The sequence below is a fragment of the Triplophysa rosa genome, linkage group LG11 (genome assembly GCF_024868665.1).
Source record: "Triplophysa rosa linkage group LG11, Trosa_1v2, whole genome shotgun sequence".
In the NCBI taxonomy this organism is placed as follows: Eukaryota; Metazoa; Chordata; class Actinopteri; order Cypriniformes; family Nemacheilidae; genus Triplophysa; species Triplophysa rosa.
The window spans coordinates 17,074,822-17,093,957 of record NC_079900.1 but is presented as its reverse complement, the minus strand read 5'-3'; the positions used below and the strand labels follow the sequence as shown (position 1 = coordinate 17,093,957).

At 40.2% G+C, this 19,136-nt stretch overlaps 1 protein-coding gene across 1 annotated transcript; it reads right to left on the bottom strand.

The window, feature by feature from the left end:
* Nucleotides 1-6,957: 6,957 nt before the first annotated feature.
* Nucleotides 6,958-14,969, bottom strand: lfng (LFNG O-fucosylpeptide 3-beta-N-acetylglucosaminyltransferase). Its single transcript, XM_057346723.1, has 8 exons — nucleotides 14,419-14,969; nucleotides 10,073-10,121; nucleotides 9,760-9,862; nucleotides 9,500-9,653; nucleotides 9,314-9,399; nucleotides 9,060-9,225; nucleotides 8,655-8,740; nucleotides 6,958-8,557 (listed from the first exon to the last, which is right to left on the bottom strand). Exons 1-8 carry the CDS (start codon nucleotides 14,821-14,823, stop codon nucleotides 8,491-8,493), a joined length of 1,116 nt encoding a protein of 371 aa, XP_057202706.1. The 5' UTR covers nucleotides 14,824-14,969; the 3' UTR covers nucleotides 6,958-8,490.
* Nucleotides 14,970-19,136: the final 4,167 nt, after the last annotated feature.

Here is a 19,136-nt window from a genome sequence, read left to right as displayed (position 1 = left end):
ATAGCTGCGAGTTCCTGTGTGTTTTTTTTAGAAATAACGCAGGTCTGGAAACTTTTTGGGGTTTCTGAGCAGATGACATCTCTCTCGAATTGTAATCTCAGGTTAACATCACAGCAACGTTTATGTGTGTGATGAGGCCTTGCACATCCTGAAGATGTTGTAGTCGTGGGGGTGAGGCGAGTTGCTGAAGGCCATAGAGGAGCAGCTGTATTCATCAAGTCTACACGCACATTCCTTACACCCCAGTGGCTCTTTTTTAACACAATTCTCCACCAGCATGATGGAGCAGGCCGCTTTGAATGGCTCAATCCTATTGTTTTCTACCCTTTATTAAGGAACGGTGTTGCGAACTGGCCATTCCTCCACCGCTGTCAGTTAACTTCTCTGACTCCACCCCTGTGTTCTATTCCTATAGCCCCACCATTCACAAACATCTAAGGATGCTTATTCTAAGCCTTACGCCCTTTTCTTACTCGTTTTGTCTGCTCTTCCCCCGGCACTGTTACGATTTATATACCTCGTTCCTCTTTCCCACCGCAGCACTGTTAGACAAGGGAAAGTTAACAAGGTATAACCTATATTAGTGCACCACGCTGCCTCTGAATACCCTAGAATTCCTCAAGAAAGAATAACAGCAGGAAGGCAGTCTGGACATGAAAACAGCATTGTGCCACCAACAGCATGGTGGAGTTCTTTAAAACCCTTTAAAAGGACGCTCAGGGCTTCTTGTGTCCGTTGAAAATAAAACGTCCCTTGAATGGTGAAAGAAGAAAATAACAATTTTATAATATATATCATTATAATGCATTTGTATGTATCCGTTTTTACCCAACAATCCTCAATGAGCTTCAGGATTTCAATTTCTTCTCAATTTTAATGTAATTTAAAAATTCGAGCAAATTTCCTCACATTACATGAATTATTTTATTGCTGTGTGCATGAAATAATGCATGGTGAAAATTGCATCATTTAAAAGTTCATTATTGTAACTTAAGACGTATAATATTTTTGTGATTGCCATTAGAGATTCTCCAGTCAGATTGACTTAAAGGCATAGTTCACCCCAATGGTTTTTGTTTTATTATTTACTCATCCTCTTGTCTTTTTAAACCTGTGTGACTTTCTTTATTCCGCAGAACACAAAAGATACTTAGAAAAATGTTTGGTAACCGAACAATGGTGGTACCCATTGATTTCTATTGTATGGACACAAAACAAATTGCAAGTGAATTGGTACCAACATTTACCAACAAGTTAAGAAATGACAAGAGGGATAGCAAATGATGGCAGATTTTTCATTATTGGGTAAAAAAATAAGTACAAAAACAGGATGTTGTGACTCAAATTGTGCTCTGTCAAATGAAAAGCCTGTTAAAGGGTTAAGTAGTCATTTTAGTCATAACATTCAAACATAACCGTTCTTTAGCACAACCGTTGTCTGTTTATAGTAATAATATGTCCTGTCACCTACATTTGCATGAAGTGAAGCAATCCAATGGCTGAATTGCTCAACAGAGACTATAATGTATTGATGGACAGGAAAAGTATACAGAGGTGTATCATTAACCTGGTATACGTCAACATTTACATTTATGCATTTGGCAGATGCTTTTATCCGAAGCGACTTACATTGCATTATACTATACATTTGTTTCTAATTAAATTCAATCCCTGGGATTGAACCCATGACCTTGGCGTTGTTGGCGCCATGCTCTAACCACTGAGCTACAGGAAACAAACACGCTAGACAGTCATTGCACCATCCACTTAACCCTGAGAGAAATCTGTAACTTCAACTCATTTGCTGCTTATTTGCATCCTTCTTTGCATGTTTCTTTTTAAAAGTAATAACCGACTGATCACTTTCCCTCAGTCATGCTTAACCTCAGGAAAGCCAGATTTTCCAGTCAGATTCTGGATTCTTTATTGCCTTTCCATACGGTGTTGAACAGCAGGTTAGTGTGCAAAATCAGGACATGAAATGCTGTGAAGTCTGCATCTTTACCAAAACAAATACTTAACTGGTTTAATAAAAGTGCAACATTTTTCAAAATATGTAGGCCTATAAAAATAAGTAGCTACTGTGTTCATGGTCATTCAGCACTACATTTTTAATGCTAAGCTACGATAACTAGCATTAGTTTTGTACAATGTAATTTGTGCTATTCCCCATTGGCCCAGCCATAATACATTCATTATAATACATGACCAGGTATGTGGTTTACATGTATCGCAGCATTCAGGGGTATAGCACAATTATTTCAGACACTGGTTTAAAGTGCTTTAAAAAAGGCCAACAAAATGGAAAGATCAGACTTTCCATAGCGAGCAGTCTGAAAGACTGTGACGGTGTGTTAAAGTGAAATCACACATAACCTTTTAGGTCTGTGCAATGAAGAAGGGTTTGTTTCACTTTGTTTCTTTAGCAGTTGTTGGCTGGACTGTTTTTGTAATACCTTTGGTTTTCTTAAGATCTCTAAACCATGACTAAAATATCTGGCTGTAGCTCCTCATAAAGTTTTCCAGCTACATCCACCATCCTGGCGCAGTCCTACGACTTGTTCTTACTTAGAAAGTCAACAAATTGGATTTATGATTTCCTGTAACAAAAAATCCCATAAACTAGCTTTGATGGAATGTTGAGTCTTCATGGAAATGTTCATGATTTCAAGTGATTTAAGCAAAATCATGAGCAAATCGTACTAAAAATTTGCATGATCATGTCTAAGAAGACTTTGAAAAATTTCTTTTTAAAACGTTTCTCCCTCTTTCAAGTTTCTGTCAAGCCAACGTCAAAGCCTGTGTGTCTCTACAAATACTTTTTGTTTCAGGTAAAAGCAAATGCAGGGTGCTTTCCGACGAAGCCAAAAGACAAACCAAGTTACTGACAAATAAACTGATGAACGAATGAATGTTAAACGCTCGGGACACCCAGGAGACGTCACTCAGCAGGCAGTTAGATTTCAGCTTGTTAACCCTCCATGAGAATCCCCAAAACAGACATTTTTGCTCTGTGAGGTAAAGCCACTTTGGCTGATGATATGTGTTAGCTGGATTTGGAGAGTCACTCGGCTCCATTGAGCACATTCATGGAGGTTCGATGGTTTGGCTCCAGTCGGTGGCTGGGATGTCTGGAAGTATGCCATGCTGCTGGAAACATGTTCAGGAGACCGGGTGCTAGTCGCTGTTGTCATACTAATCTCCTGAAGTATCTACAGACTCATTAAACAGAACATGTGACCTTCGAGTAAAGTTAGAAACATAATGAGTCTATTAATAATGAAATAACCTCTTCAAAGATTGTGGATTGCTATTACTTTTGTTTGTGATTAGACTTATTGATATTGTATTTATATTTTAAAGGCCTATTTATAAAGTTTTATAGCTTACATTGAAGCTAAAGATCACACTCTTAACCCAAATTGTTGACTTTACTAGAAATTTGCGTGGAAACCTGTTGCACTAAACTATTACACAGGTCTAAACTAAAATAGTTTAGTTAAATTTACATATCATTTTAAGTTGGCAAGTCAAGTTTCCATTAGTAACCCAGATAGCAAGCAACAATTGAATCGATGTTAAAAAATAGTTGATTTGTCAATGTTAATTGCATTGAATCAATATCACTTTTGCACCCGCAATTAATGTTGACAAAACGTTGAAATTTCAACAAATCACCATTATTGTGATCAGTGTTTGATTTAGTTGGGCTCTTCTTGACTTTCTTTAACAGCAACTCTTTCAATGTTTACAGTATGTTTTAATAAGAACACTTGTACATTGATAAAGAAAGAGGTGTTTTGAAAAGCTGAAGTTGGAACAATTTTCTTTATGATGAGTGTCAGGCAGTGGTAAAGTTAAGCTTGTTTAAATAATATTGGGGTTTGGTCCATTCATGACTGATGTTGAATTCTGGTTCACAATTATAAAAGTACAGAGATGATCAAATGTAAGTAAAGGTTGCTGACACACTTAGACATCAACACTCATCATACAAACCTCAACAATGGTGACAATCATCAAACTAATTCAGATAAACAGATCAACTGCAATGCATGCTGGGAGTCATGACTGAGTTTTGTTCTATGATGTTACCCAGCATGCATTGCAGCATGAAGCTTTCTTTTGTTGATTGTCAATATTGTTGAGATTCATACACCGTTTCTTCATGTCTAATTGATTCAGAAATGTAACAGTTTTGAGAAGATCATTTATTCTGTTAGTCGTCCATAACACTGCTTTAATCTCTTTAAACTGTATCATAACTCTGTATTCACATGTTAATAATAGAACACACTCAAAGTCATTTAAAGAACTTCATAGTGACAAAAAAACTATATTTTTCTGATCCCACTGGATCTTAGTTCTTTTACCACAATATATAAAAGTGTTTTATCACACATGGACAGCTAAAAATAACTTTAAAATGACATTAAAATTCAATTCAAGAGCCCAACAAAATCAAACACTGATCACAATAATGGTGATTTGTTGAAATTTCAACGTTTTGTCAACATTAATTGCGGGTGCAAAAGTGATATTGATTCAATGCAATTAACATTGACAAATCAACTATTTTTTAACATCGATTCAATTGTTGCTTGCTATCTGGGTTACTAATGGAAACTTGACTTGCCAACTTAAAATGATATGTAAATTTAACTAAACCTGTTTAGTTTAGACCTGTGTAAAAACTAAAATAGTTTAGTGCAATGGGTTTCCACGCAAATTTCTAGTAAAGTCAACAATTTGGTTGATTTCAAAAGAGCTTGAAAGTGAAAGTTCGTGGAGGTCACATTTCTGTATTTCAGTACGATCAGCAGGAATTGAGAACTTCTGATCACTATCAGCTTTCACAATGAGTTTGAGAGAACTACAGTTTGGTTTTGTTCATTTCGAGAGAGAACAGAATGTGTCGGATGTGCGTAAAGAAACGGACAGAAAGTGTCTGTAGCGGTTTGATATGAATGCGATTGGAATAAATATACAAACAGTTTATTGCAGTGATCTGTTGAAAAGGTTCACGTAATGATACGATTGGGTATCATATACAGTATGTACATGCAGTAGATTTTTGAAAAAGGATCTGGACCACCTGGAACACAAGCAGAAACACAGATGGGTAAAGATAATCATAGGTTTGGTTTGTCTCTGTTTAGTTGTAGAATTAATACCCGGATGTTTGTGGTGCTCTATTGCAAACATTGCATCTGACATTTAGAGCCACATATGACACATGGAGCGTGTGAAGTGGGTTTGAGGGGAGGACATATGATTCTGAGTTATTGAGGATGTTTTTTTCTGCAGCAGCGGCTGATTTTGGGGTGATGTGCACCTCATACTTTTCCGCTGAAGAATGTAGAAATCCCATCTCTGCTCTGAGACTCATGGGAAAACAGGCAGTCATAGCTCAGGAACATAAACCCTCGCACCATTAAAACAGGCACAGATGTGACTTAATAAAAACATGATCATGTTTGTAACAGGATCTTTTTGATCTGACTGGAATGTAAAGGAATTGTGGTTTGAAAGGAATAATAAATAGTAACATCGGGTTATGGAATTGACATGTAGTTGACTTGTCAAAACAAGCCAGTTATAAATACTAAAGGGATAAAAGAATTAGAATTTTCTTGAAATAACACAAAATCTATGTTGTTGCCCGACCATGTGTGATGGAATTCATTGGATGTATGGATTAAGTGATTTATTTCATGATCGATTTCACAAGCTGCTTATGATAATTTTGAAGAGCACATTATATTTTACTTGACTTTGTGGATGTATATGTGAACATAAGTTAATACTAACATAAAATAATATTTTGAAGTTAATAACATTAGGAAATGATAAATGTTTTAAAAGCATTTATTAATCTTTGTCAATGTTAAATAAATAAAAAATAATACTATCATATAAATTAATTAATTAATATAATATACATATATATTAAGGCTGTCAAACAATTATTCACGATTAATCACATCCAGAATAAAAGTTTGTGTTTACATGTCTATGTACTGTGCCTCTTCATTTTTATTTATACAAACATACCTTACATGCATATATTTAAGGAAAATATATATTATAAAAATTAATTAACATTAATGTATGATTTAAATTATTGGTAAATATAAATAATAAAATATGAAACATTTATAAATATATAGTAGCCTATAATAGAAATACATTTATATTCATCTGAATTATTATTAACTGTTTTTTTTTTGTTAGTTCACAATGCCTAATGCATTAACATCATTATAGTAAGTATTACGTTTTTTGTGGTTTAAAAAGTGTGTAAAACCAGGCAGTGCATACAGCCGTGTCCATGCAGATTTATTTATCTTAGATTTATAGAGTGTTGAAAGGGCCGGTTGTGAGGGTATGTTCTTTCCCATGGCCATTGTTGTAGAATAATAAATTACATGTGAGTGAGACTAAACTTTTAAGTGTGTTTCATTAATTCAGCAAGCGATGTGCAACGGGTCAATGCCAGCATTTGTAACCACAAGGGGCTGCGTTTGTTTTGTTTGCATGCTTCAGCAACAGTTCACAACAGTTTTGACAGAGTACAAGTACACTGGCCTCTGAACCTGCGTGGTCTGGAAATGATTTTACCCTACATGATTGATGTTAGTCGTCTATGCTGTGCTATAGTAGGCATGTCATTTTCGTTGTTTGGTTTTAGATGTTTTTAGACCCCATGAAGTCAAATAATGGGTCTTGTCATCTATTAGCTTTTTAGATAAGCTATATTGTACCCTTCATAGCTGACAAATGTAAACTATTAGCAGATATGCATTCCTTGTGTAAGAAAATAGACTTGAAATGTTTGACTCATCTTAAACTACAGATATTTATCCAATCGTGCGCGCCCTAGAAAAAGAATATCCCTCCCCCAATACAATCCACAAATGTGTCAGCTGAGAGAAATGAAAATGCAGTCAATTTTCTTGGCATATATGCTTCTTTATTTAAAAGCCTTTACCAAGGCATCCCATGGTAACAATATCAGGACTGTGACCCCTGAGAGGAAATCATTTGAACAGTCAAAGAATCCAGATACTGGAATATAAATTACAGCCAATAGCAAATTCCGAGCATTACAGAAAAAATACGAGAAATATCAGAACTACGTCTGATCCATAAGTGACCAAATTCGCATATATCTAAACATTTATGTACAAATTGAATTGTTTTAAATGTCACAGTACATAAATACTGCTTTAACCTAAAATATACAGACTCACCCAATATGGGTCATTTCCACAGAGACAGAGAAACTCTGTTAGGATCACTGCAGTTGCTCATGTAAAGCTCTCAGTTAATGTGTTTTGTATAGCAGGCATAGCGATGTCCGAATGTCAGCCAAACTTCTGAAAGAATGAGGAAAACCGTGGCTCTAGGCCAGACCCCACTGTGCACGAGGGATCTGAGAATTTGGATCATGCAATAAACACGTCTTGGACTTTAGCTGCCATCTGGTTTAACAATGTACATAACTTTGTGTTGACAATCTGAGTGAACACCAGTAAGCTTTTGCTAAGAGAGACACTTTACATAAGCAACAAACAGTTTTCAAACCAAGCTGTGCAACTTAAGTATTTCTGAACAAAGCTAAATAAAAAAATAAACGATGCCAAAAATCTGATATCTGTCTGCCAACAGTGCATTTAGCACTGGCATTAAATAATATAAACATCTAAAGATTTGGGGCATTTTCACACAGCTTTAAGATCTTATCATCATACATTTAAAAATGAGAAAATGAGGGAAAAGTGCTCAATCCTTATACACCACAGATTAAGATAACCTGAACGCATACTAGGAAAATTGCCTATTGCCAGCACATCATAAAAAAACAGCAATAATAATTATAACAACACTGACGTTAAAGAAATAAAATATGCTAATAATGGACCTTCATCTTTTTCATTTTGTCCGGAGTCCTTAACAATGTCGAACTGAATAATAAAGCACCCATTTCACTTACGATGATCTGAGCATTTTAAAACGCAGACCATCAAAAGATATCATCAAATTAAACCTGAGGGAACATATCATCCTGAAACGTATTTGGAGAGAGAGAAAAAAAGAAAAAGTACAAAACTAATTTGCTAATTTGAATTTAAAACTAAGCACATAAAGCTGGCAAAAGGTTGGAGTATTCTAACAACATACATTCTATGAGAATTGCAAATGGCATACAAGCAATAGTATTGACATTAAGCACAGTTGATTGCCTGCGAAGCTTGGCGCTGAAAGCCGACTTCCTCTGTCGAGTCAAGGTTGGACAGGAAGCTCAGGCACCATGCGAGAAGAAAATGTTTAAGGTGGGCCGCACAGCAGCTCAGTATTACCACGAAAGGCCGTGTGCCACTGCAGAGCAAACGCAGCGGCCACACAGCCTAATACCACACTGGTCCCATATGCCTTTCAGATACCGAGGCAATTAGGGACGAGGATACAGAAGAGGAGCCGGTCACCTTAATAGGCAACCTGAGGAGGGCACCACGGAGTGTCTGGATACAGCAGACAGTGAACTGACTTAAATCTGAGGAGGAAAGAGAAAGCAGGGAGAGGTTTGTGAGATTTGGGTACGAGTGACATCCAAACAAGATAGTTTGTATAATATTGAGGAAGCTTCTTACCTGGATGGGTCCTCATCAACAGAGAAAGCCCCTTTCATGTTGATAATGTTCCTCTTGTTCTCAAACATTCCATAACTCAGTGTAATCTGAATGAAAATAAAACACTTTAACAAAACTATTCTGTACTTAAGAGGAACAAGATAATTGAAAGCCCAACCTGATCTCACAGGAAGTAACTATTTAACAAGGTGGCTAATTCGTATGAATTTGTACGTTGTGAATCGTACCAAAATGTACGATTACTAGAAAAAAAGCTTATTGAAGCCCCACCCCTAACCCCGCCCTTAAACCTAACATCACTGGCGCGAAAGCAAATTGTACTAGATTGAGATCGTACGAATTCATACAAATTAACATCGTAAAATAAGAGATTGTGTTGGAAAGCCTGGTTTCTAAGATTCTCACCTGTTTGTGTACTTCTGATTTGGACACCTGTTGAAGGTTCTCCAGGTGGGAGTGGAACAAGCTGCTTCGGGTCAGAGGGACACCTAGAACCGACTCGATGATGTAGCCAATGGTACAGTCATCAGGGAGACGGATCTTCTCGGCTGTGTTCATGAAATGGCCTCCACTGTAAAATCAAGAAAACGAGTTAAGTCTACTAGCATCTCAAAATATTCTGTTTGTAGAAGTTAACATGAGTTGAGATGTGTCTGTACCTTGCCCATGGGCTCATCTTTAAAGCCAGACCCCGGCTGACACAGAAGCCTGCCCCTCCCGTAGCGAACCAGAAGTTCACAGGTCTCTGAAAAAGAGAACCAAAAGCGTTAGTTTCTATTCTCAACATTGCAACCAACCTCACAACCAAAAATACTATACAAGTAGAGATCATTTTGAAAACCTACCATCTTGTTGTCACCGAGTCTTTCTGTGGCTTCAATAGGTCTGTCCAGGCTGGGTTTGCCAATGTACATGTCCTGAGTGTGAGGATAGTTAGAAAGCAACTTCACCAGGGTCTTGACGTTCACATAGTTGTCATCATCCACATGACAAAACCACCTAATTCAAGGGGAGATCAAAATATTGTTAGAACATCTAATCGTTTGCTTTGACACTAAAATGTTTTTTAAAGTAACATATAGCACTATAATAATGCAATGCTTACTTTTTGCCAGACTCAATGAACTTGTCGTACTCGACTGCCATCTTGCAGGAAAGAGCCTGACGGCTGTGTGCCGCAGAACAGTTGGTGTTGATGGCGTGACTTCCTGTGTGGATAAGAGAACAGATCCTTTGTGAGTATTTATGTTAAAGACTTAAGTATTTGTAGAGTAATGTCCTTTATTATCTGTGAGGTCAGGAGCCCACATGCTAAACTATGCACAAGCTGTTTGAGAGGATTAGCTTTGCAGCTATCATGGACAGAATGTTTGCTTCTTTCTACCCATGTGACTTTCCCAACAGGAAGCAGCACTCACCGATTTTCTTCTTCAGTTCTTCGTCTTCGCCATCCGTGAAGATGTATGTCTGCAGACAGAAAGGCAAACCCCGGTTAGCTATCTCTTCCAGTCAAGTCACACAAGTTCATCCATGAATCACTTCACCCGACCCGACCAAAGACGAAACAGGAATTTGCGAGAATAATTTATCCCAAAGCGGCCTGATTAGAAACCATTGTCTGGGTTTTACGCCATGGAAAACTTAGCAAGTTAAACAAGCCAAACCCAATGCCCCCTAAAATAAAGGCCCCTTGTTCTAGTTGTCAGTCTCTCCATGGAAACTGCTCCGCACCCCGAAGCATCCCAGACCCAGAACAAAGCAGGGAGCAGGCTACCCTACTTACCCCCACACTCCACCCCCCCATACAACTGCCCTCGTTCCATCGCCCCTCACCACCTCATTCCTCATCCATCTATCCACTTTAGAAATGTTCAAAATGCCTCAAGATGCAACTTCCAAAAGAAAAAAGAAGCATCAGGTCCCATTCTCTCCAAACCCCCCCCAGACATACTTCAACTGATGAATATACATTTACCCCGGAGCTGTAGTCAGACTGACGTCTGACCCCTTGGGGTTTTGTTAAGATCAAAATAGATGGGGGGGGGGGCGTTATTTAGAGGCTCATTGTGGAAGATAAGACAGAGCAGGTGCAAGGCGGCAGCCCGGGCTCAAAGGAACCATTGAGAAAGAGACGCCACACGCTTTAAACACACTGATGAAAAGGAGGGCCGCCCCGTCCACGCACTGCTTTTAACCTGTTTGCTTTCTACCTCAGGTGAGACTGCACCTGCCGCCCGCCGCCTTATCACGGCCACGTGTCTGAACAGGCCGTCCGGCCCACGCCCTGCTGTCCTTGAACACGCATGCCTTTGCTATCAAACAAGCTTTTTTTTATATGATTCTGTTGCTGCCTGACTGTTTTGTGATTTTTATCTCAACAGTGGATTTTAGCCGTTTCGTATCCCAGCACGAGCACGGGCGCATCTAATTAAACGTTCAGCGATGCCAGATAAAGTTTGATTGGTTTACAGAACAAACTCTGAGCAGATGTTTAGCGTGGCGCACTGAGGCCAAGGCCCAAGGCCGATGTTTGTTTAGGGGAGGGCTGGCGGTTGGGCTGGTAAAGGATCAGAGGCTGGCGATGTTTGCGCAGAGTTGCGCTGAAAGGAAGGACTAATCACACCGGCAGCTGCCAAAGACAGGCCGGGCACTGACAGAGGAGAGAAACCTCAGAGCTGATTTGTGTATTACAATGTGTGTGTGTGGCCATTCACCCCTAGCCCAGAAAGATCTACTTGGGCTATCCTTTTGCAACAGGACAATGATGAGTGTTTTGAGGCTGGGTTAAAGCCAGCACTGGATAAATTCCAAATATGCTTGCCTGAATTTGCATACAGCTGCAGTGGTTAACTAAAGAGAGGCCTCTCATGCTTTGTTTCTTGGCTTCTCTTTTATTGAATGGTGAAAAGGTATTGTGAGGCAGAATGACCCGGTGGGTCACGCTCATTTGTGCTCACTTTTTCAAAATAAACAAATTTTCAGCATTTTCGTTGCACTCTAAGATGGTGGTTTGGATAGGATTGTGTGCGCCGATGAGCAGGCAGAGGTTTATTAGGGCTTCCCACCCAACTAAAGGAAGGTCTGGCATAGGGCAGGGTGAGCGTGGAGCCTAGCTGTCTGTCTCCCTCTACCCAGGAAGGAAGCAAAAAAATGTTACTCCCTCTATTTAACACCACTCAACCCAGTTAGCTCTACCTGTGCCAATCTAAATATCAAAGTCATGCCATAACAGATCCACTCCTTGCTCAAAAAGTGTGGCCTAAATGTAGACAAAAAAAGATGAACCACAAAATGGATCTTTTAGGCGTTTCAAACTGAATTAAATATGTTGGTCATGCATGGTACATTGAAAGAAGTAAAGAAGTTGATCTGAAAGGCATTTGGGAGCTCTGTGTAACAGGACACCGGATATCACAGCCACGGCACAGGCTGTTCTCTCATTGTTGTGAATTTCTCTCACTGGGGAAGCTGCATTGTTCCAGGCAGAGAAACGGCGGAAGCCAGACGCTGCACCGCGAACAATTCTGAAGCATATCAGACTACAGACTATTCAAAAGACCTGACTCATCAAGTCAAGTCCGTAAAGACTACGCTTAATGGCTGGAATACACTACAAGACTTTTAAAATCTGAACAGATTTTTTTTTAACTAGACATCATACACTTGCAGACTTTTTGAAAGTTTCAGATAGAAACACACTAACTGATCAAATCTGCAGACTGGCACAGACTTTCTGCAACAAGTGCAGACTGAAAATCTGGGCAAACTCTGAGCAAAAGTCTTGTAGTGTATTTTAGCCTTTAGACATCTTTAATACCAGCATCTGTTTGAGAAAATTCTGATAATTCCAGCGTGTTGAAAAGGTTCGGGAGCTTCCAGCTGACCTTAACTAACTCTAAACAAAGAAAAGACAGTTTCCCAGTAAGAAGAGTCACAGGCTGCCATATGTGTCAACAGCAAGCACAGATTGGATCTACTCTCGGTGTTGACATGTAAACAGCCCTAGACAGTGAGTTGTTAATCACATGTCAAAGCGGCACATGAAGCATGTGAGACGTTCACAAAGATGAGTTCATTACACGGGTTCACCCCTATGAGCACGCTCACAAGCGCTAGTCACGCATCGTCTCACTCAACATATGTGACAAAGTTCTCGTGATCCCTCAATGCCCGGCCCATGAACACTTGTCTGGTGCCAGCCATTGTGGCAGGCGGCCAAACGGCACACCGGAGTCCTTAGGATAATCCCTGTACGTTCAAACGACAATAACTGGGAATTGAACATACTCAGGTGTTGCATGATGAAAGTTGAAATATTTTCATTTTTTGTATAGCTGGCATAGAGCCGTCTTTTGTTCTTTTAAGCCCCGGCCACCTGGTACCCATTCACCGGGAACTCCCCCTTGTGTTCTGGGCTGCATTGGTCTTTTATGTCTCCAATGCTCGCTACCAGCTGCTGCTATTAATCCCTGCTGTTAACTCTCTCTTCTGTGGGTTAACTTCCATCATCTCTTGTACTAAGCAACCAAGTAAGGAGCACAATCCTAATGTTGCTCCACTAAAATCTGTGCTGTTAAATCAGGTTAGCTGAATAGCCCCAATGTCACATTTTTAAAGGGATAGTTCGCCCCAAAAATAGTCATTTACTCACCTTGTATGACATTTTTAACCCTAACAACTTTGGGGCCCCATTGATTTCTATTGTATGGACACAGGACCACTAAAACATTTCTTAAAATATCTTCTTTTGTGTTACACGGAAGAAAGAGTCATATACAGGTTTTGAATGACATGAGGGAGAATAAATGATGACAAAATGTTTGTCTTTGGTGGAACCTATCCCTTTAAATGTTCATGCAAGGCTTGCACAAGTAATCCTACTCAAACTGTGTCAGCAACATTCAAATGACAGCCACGAAACCCCCACTTGTATAAAGAGAATTGATTGTGACAAAGCCCCAAGGCAAACTAAACTTGTGTAAAATGTATGAGCGACTTCTCTAGGTGGTGGATAAAATCACTTTGACTGCTCTGCACACTGCCTGCGCTGTCGGGAAAGCGCTTTTGTGCGGGGCTGCTAAAGAGGCCCTTTTTCCAAGAGCAGTATTTTCAAACCGAGAGCCACTCGGCGTGCCGCTGAAAAGCTTTCCCTGACTATAGATGCCGGTCCTTTGTGCCTTCAGCATCTCCATAAGGAAGACTCCCTTTTCCCACAGCTTGGGTAGCTTGACCCAGCCTCCGCTCAAGGCTCCCATGGAGAATGGAAGACGAGGGGCTGGCGAGGCTTTCCCCTTCAGAAAGACGCTTTGTTAGTGCTTAGAGGGGGACAGCTCTGAAGCTGCTACTGTGATGCATCCTTGGACCCATGCTTGTTCATGGGACACCCCCAAAACAATGGGGCAGCGGTGGATGGATGGGGGGGCTTCACTCTGTCAGTAATGCAGCCATTTCTACAGGCAGCATTGAAACGTGTGTCCTTTACATGCGATTTTTAATCTTTTAATCCACTTGAATTAGTATTAGCCTGCTATGCATTTTAAATGAAGTATATTTATGCGCACTGTCGTGCACACTTAACGATGGGAAAGAATGCAATTTACAGATAAATATATCATTAAGAAAGCAGTGGTGTTAAAATGTAAACAGAAGATTCACACCAACGCTGTTTATCCGGTCAATAAATAATACGAGAACTCCCCATTTGCATCCTGTTGGTAACGCGCTGTAACAAAGTGCATCAATTGTAACAATTAAACTGCCATACCTGCTGCAGGTTCCTCGAGATCCATGTGTCCAACAGCAGATCCAGTCTGGAGCGGTGAAACTTCTTTGTAGTTTTCACTGCTATGAAGATGTCGTCGGCACTGATGTCTTCTGCAGGCGGCGCGTCTGTCGCCGCTCCGGATGCCTCGCCGGGCTTATCCGCATCCCTCCTGCTGCGGGTCAGCTTAGAGAAGTAAGCAGAGAATCCTTTCTTCCTCTCCTGCTCTCCATCATCGGCCTCCGGTTCCCCCAGACTCTGAAGCGAGCGCAGTCCGATCTCACTCTCGTTCTGCATCCCGTCCGCCTCAATCCGCTGATGCTGCGCTACAACCAACAGCAGCGCCAGACAGGTGACGCTCGCCCCCGCGATGGAGAGCAGCGTTTTTCTGCTGTACGTTTTCAACATGTTAAAATTAAACTCTTTCTAGTCGTATGTGCACTGCATTCATCTAAACCTCCCTCCTAAAACACTAAAGAAAAACGGTAAGTGTCATCCGTCTGTACGGCTCCTCTGAAACAATGAGAGTCCGCTCATTGTAGCGCAGAGGGGGTTTTATAAACTGCCCACCCACAGACCACGCCCAGTAGGTGGGGCGTGTGTGGCTATTGTGCTGTGGGAACCGCAGAGAGACTGTCAAAGGGAGGACGCGTTAAAGGACAGCAGGCGAGGGACAGAGAGGGGGAGGGTGAAGGGGACATGCAGGCGTAAACATACAAAAGAAACTACACTGAGAGATTAGTCTGCTTAACAGAGTAGGCTAAGGACTGTTATTTGCATACTTGAATTAAGAGAGCGGAGGGGGGTGACAAGCTTTCAATCATTAAGTAATATGAGATTGAGTAAAAACTCAATTATGTGTTTTAGTTTAGTAGTATTTTACGCAACATTTAGTGCAAATAAAGGCAGACTATGTTTGTATGAAAACAAAATGATCATTTTTGCGCATTTTTTCCATTATTTTTGTTCTTTGCCAAGGTAGTAATGCATACAGATACAGTACGCATATGTGCGGTTTCATCCAAAATTAAAAACAAATAATAAAAAAACATATTTTGTATTAAGAAAAGAACACATGACGATTGTTTAAAAGAGAATTAAAAGTTACTTTCACATTTCTTTAACTTTTGGCATCAAGTTTGACCTCAGCATCTTTTAATGAAATGCCACTCTGCGTCTTTACTGTCAACAGGTCATTGATGCTAAATAACATATCAGGCGTTTCTCAACGTCCATGTGCAAATTAGGTTCACAATGACGTCATCCTCCGATCAATCTGTAGGCTGACCTTGTGAGGCCTTCAAACAACCACATGCTCCCTACTGCTTGCTTTTAAAACGGCACTTCTTCTGCATTGAAGAGCCTGTGGAGTAAGTACACGACCTTGGCCATGAGTTCCAGCTGACAGCTCGGCAACTGCTGGTGACAGACTTAAATGCTTTGGATCTTGATTCTAGCACTATCCTGCAAAACATATGCACAGGTCAGACACTGTAACATTTTTAATACAGGCTAAACAGATGAGATGCTTTCCTTTTTTGCTATCTTTTAATGCTAATTTAATGGATAAGTTATCTTAATACTTTATTATTATTGAGTGGTTGGGTTGTATATAAAAGTAGCCTACTTGCATACATTTGTACGTTGAGCTCAATTTTCCAGAGCTGACAGACAGACAGACAGACAGCTTCTTTTGTTCATCTTTTGATGCAGCCCACAAAAACTGTGTTAAAACAAGCATAAGAAACCAGGCAGAGGGGTCACACTCCCCCTGGCCTCTATTTCTTTGTGAACCAGCGCCTTTTTTACTCTGGGATGGTGGAATTCTTTGGTCGAGCTCCTTGTCAGACTCTTCAGACAATCCGTGTAATAAAAAGCAGGACTAAACCACACAATGTGAAAGTTCCGCTTGTATCCCAGATTCATGCCAGTCACACCCCCTGCCCCCCTCCCTCTGCTGACGGATAACAAAAAGGAGAAAAAAGTTTCTTTTCTTCCATCCTTTCTTTCATTCCCTAAAAAAATCACCCCCGTCTGCCCTCCACACCACATCCCGGATCTCTCCCTCTCTGAAGAAGTTACCGCCGAATTCCAATTAAATGAAATCGCCATCCGAGCGCAACCCACTTCCCCACAAGAATGCCCAACGATCATGTTAATAAAGGCGACATCCCTGCAACCCCATTCCCGCTATCCCGCAGTGGATCCACATTCTCAGGGCGAATGAGGGAGATTTGCAGAGGAATGGATATGATTTCCGCCAAACTATTTATAGAGTCACTTTAATGTGTGAAGCATAAAGGAGAGGTACGGCATTTCTTTGCATGTGGTGGGCAGTCTCCTGGCTAAAGGAGACTGTCTGTGCCTTGGTCCTTTTCCCGCCAGTTTCCAGGCTTGGCGCAGCTGTTTGTTTTGGCATTTGAATGTTTGCACAGGGTAAACAAAGCAATTTTAGCAAGTTAGCTGTATTTGGGGATAGGGTTGTCTTATCTGACTATTCAATTTCTCTAGTTCTCTTGATGCAAACGAACTCGCTTTGATCTTAGTACCCACAATGCACCACAAGCTTAAACATAGAAACTCAAGGTAATGAGAGCGGTATGTTCAGTGTGGTAAAAAGGCATCATGTCAATAAGAGCACTTCCTTCCCTCATCCATTCCATATTTATTTTTTCATCTTTCATCCTCATTTTTTCATCTAACCATCTGAGTGATTCTTTGAAGATGGAAGTTAAATTTGCAACAGCTGCATCTCCACTGCATCTGTGTGCATGCCCCGCGCGGTCGGTTAGACGTTGTCTATCAGTCTACAGTCTCCTGTTTATTATTCCACATCATGAAGCATTTAGATGTATTGCATTCATCTGGAGTTGTCTCGTGTTCATTTGATATGTCGGCAGTTGTACATTTTTTTGGTGATGTGATGTGTCTTTTTTTCCTGTTGGCGTATTACGCAGCCAATGTTAGAGTGCAACTAGCTAAAAGTAGTAACGCAACTACATTTCGTCATTTTCTCACCCTCATGTCACACCTTTATGACTTTTTTCTTCTGCACAACACCGAAGAAGATTTTATGTAGAACCTTGTAACCAAACAACATTGGCCCCCATTGACTCCCACTATTGACACAAAAGCATTGCAACATTTCTAAAAATATCTTCTTTCGTGTTTCACAAAAATCGCGTGAATGGTGACAGAATTGTTATTTTTTAATATTTTTTGTGAACTATCCCTTTAACAGCGGAATAAACTGTGAGGTTATCATTTCGTTGTAGCATAACAAATACCAACACTTTTTAATACAGAATACATTACATAGTGCACAGTCATCTCTTTCTTTAACTGATGGAAAGAAAATGTCCTCAAGAAAGTTGCTGTTTGAAATTTTTAACGGCATCCAGTCTGTAAAATGTTCAGTTGACTTATGTAACCGTCATGCCAAAGCCAGTGTGAGGCTGTAAGATCTTGAAATTTAAATTCAGCCCCTGATTCATTTCAGTTCCCTGTCGTCTTTCTTCTTTTCCTCTCACTTTTTCAAAGCTCTTGGATGAACTGATAGATCCCAGACAGCGACGTCCCTTGATATTAGTCCTAAAAGCACAGGCACAGTGGATGGATTCAGACAAACATTACAGTGCACAATGAAACTATTTTCATCCCATCTGGCTAAAATCTATTTCAGCTGATGGAGAAAAGTATCTATATGCTGTATCCAGATATGATTCTTTATTTATTTGTCTTTTTCAGCTACAAATCCTGCAGAGAAAATTGTGTCCCGAACAGAGAAACACAATGCAGCTTCTGAGGTGCTGCGGAGTCCCCTGGCTCTCACTTCTGGTGTGACCTGTAATCCTATCAATGCTAGCACGGCCATGCTGAGAGAATAAACAGAGCTATTGGCTTCTGACGCTGCCCTCCTAAAAATCTTTTGTGCTCGTCTCTCACACAGCCTTGGAAAAAATACACATGAGTGAGAAAACGCACTTGGACGACATGGGTTTGCGCCTCTGTTTTTCCACGACTTTAACAAATAAACATGCCTTGTTTTCCCAGACCTCATCCAAGTCTTTGATTCGCCGTCATTCTCGCTAGCTCTCAAATTTATTTTGAGCGGATACATACCCGTATGCCATGACTTCATTTTGTTATTCTGAGAATTGTGGGATGTTTGACTCTCACTTGTTGCAGTATTACAGTTTTACAGTGACTGCTGCAGTTGCTGGCGCTTGTGCTTTGTTTCCACCATGTCCAATGGATTATGGGAAATTTAGCAATGGATTAACGGGTCTTTCTCTGGCGGTAGGGGGTCAAATTGCACCCTTGGCTTGTCCGGGCTTGTCCTCAACTACAGTACACCAAAAAATGTCCAATGTATGGTAATATGTAATGTAGCATTACATCATGCATGCGGTGCACCCAACCAAAAGGAAATGTAATTGTTTAAAAGTTGCTTTTCGTGGCTCTGGAGATTTCACGTTGCTCATATAATTTGATTGTAAGTAAAAGTTCACCCAAAAATCGTGCCTGTATGACTTTTTTCTTCTGCAGAACACAAAAGAAGATTTGAAATGACAAGAGCATCAGTAAATGATGACAGAATTTTCATTTTTGAGTGAACTTCCCCTTTAAGGTCTATAGCCATCAACAGCTTTTTTATGTCTTAAAATAACAGGTGTTAGAGCAACATTGAAACCATATGAGCGATTTACATAAAAGAAACA

Excerpts from the sequence above, each read along its gene's own strand:
- lfng (XM_057346723.1), bottom strand. The coding sequence starts at position 14,823 with ATGTTGAAAACGTACAGCAGAAAAACGCTGCTCTCCATCGCGGGGGCG. Across the intron at positions 10,122-14,418 it reads TCTCGAGGAACCTGCAGCAG|ACATACATCTTCACGGATGG; the intron begins GTATGGCAGTTT and ends TTCTGTCTGCAG. Across the intron at positions 8,741-9,059 it reads AATCAGAAGTACACAAACAG|ATTACACTGAGTTATGGAAT; the intron begins GTGAGAATCTTA and ends ATTTTCATTCAG.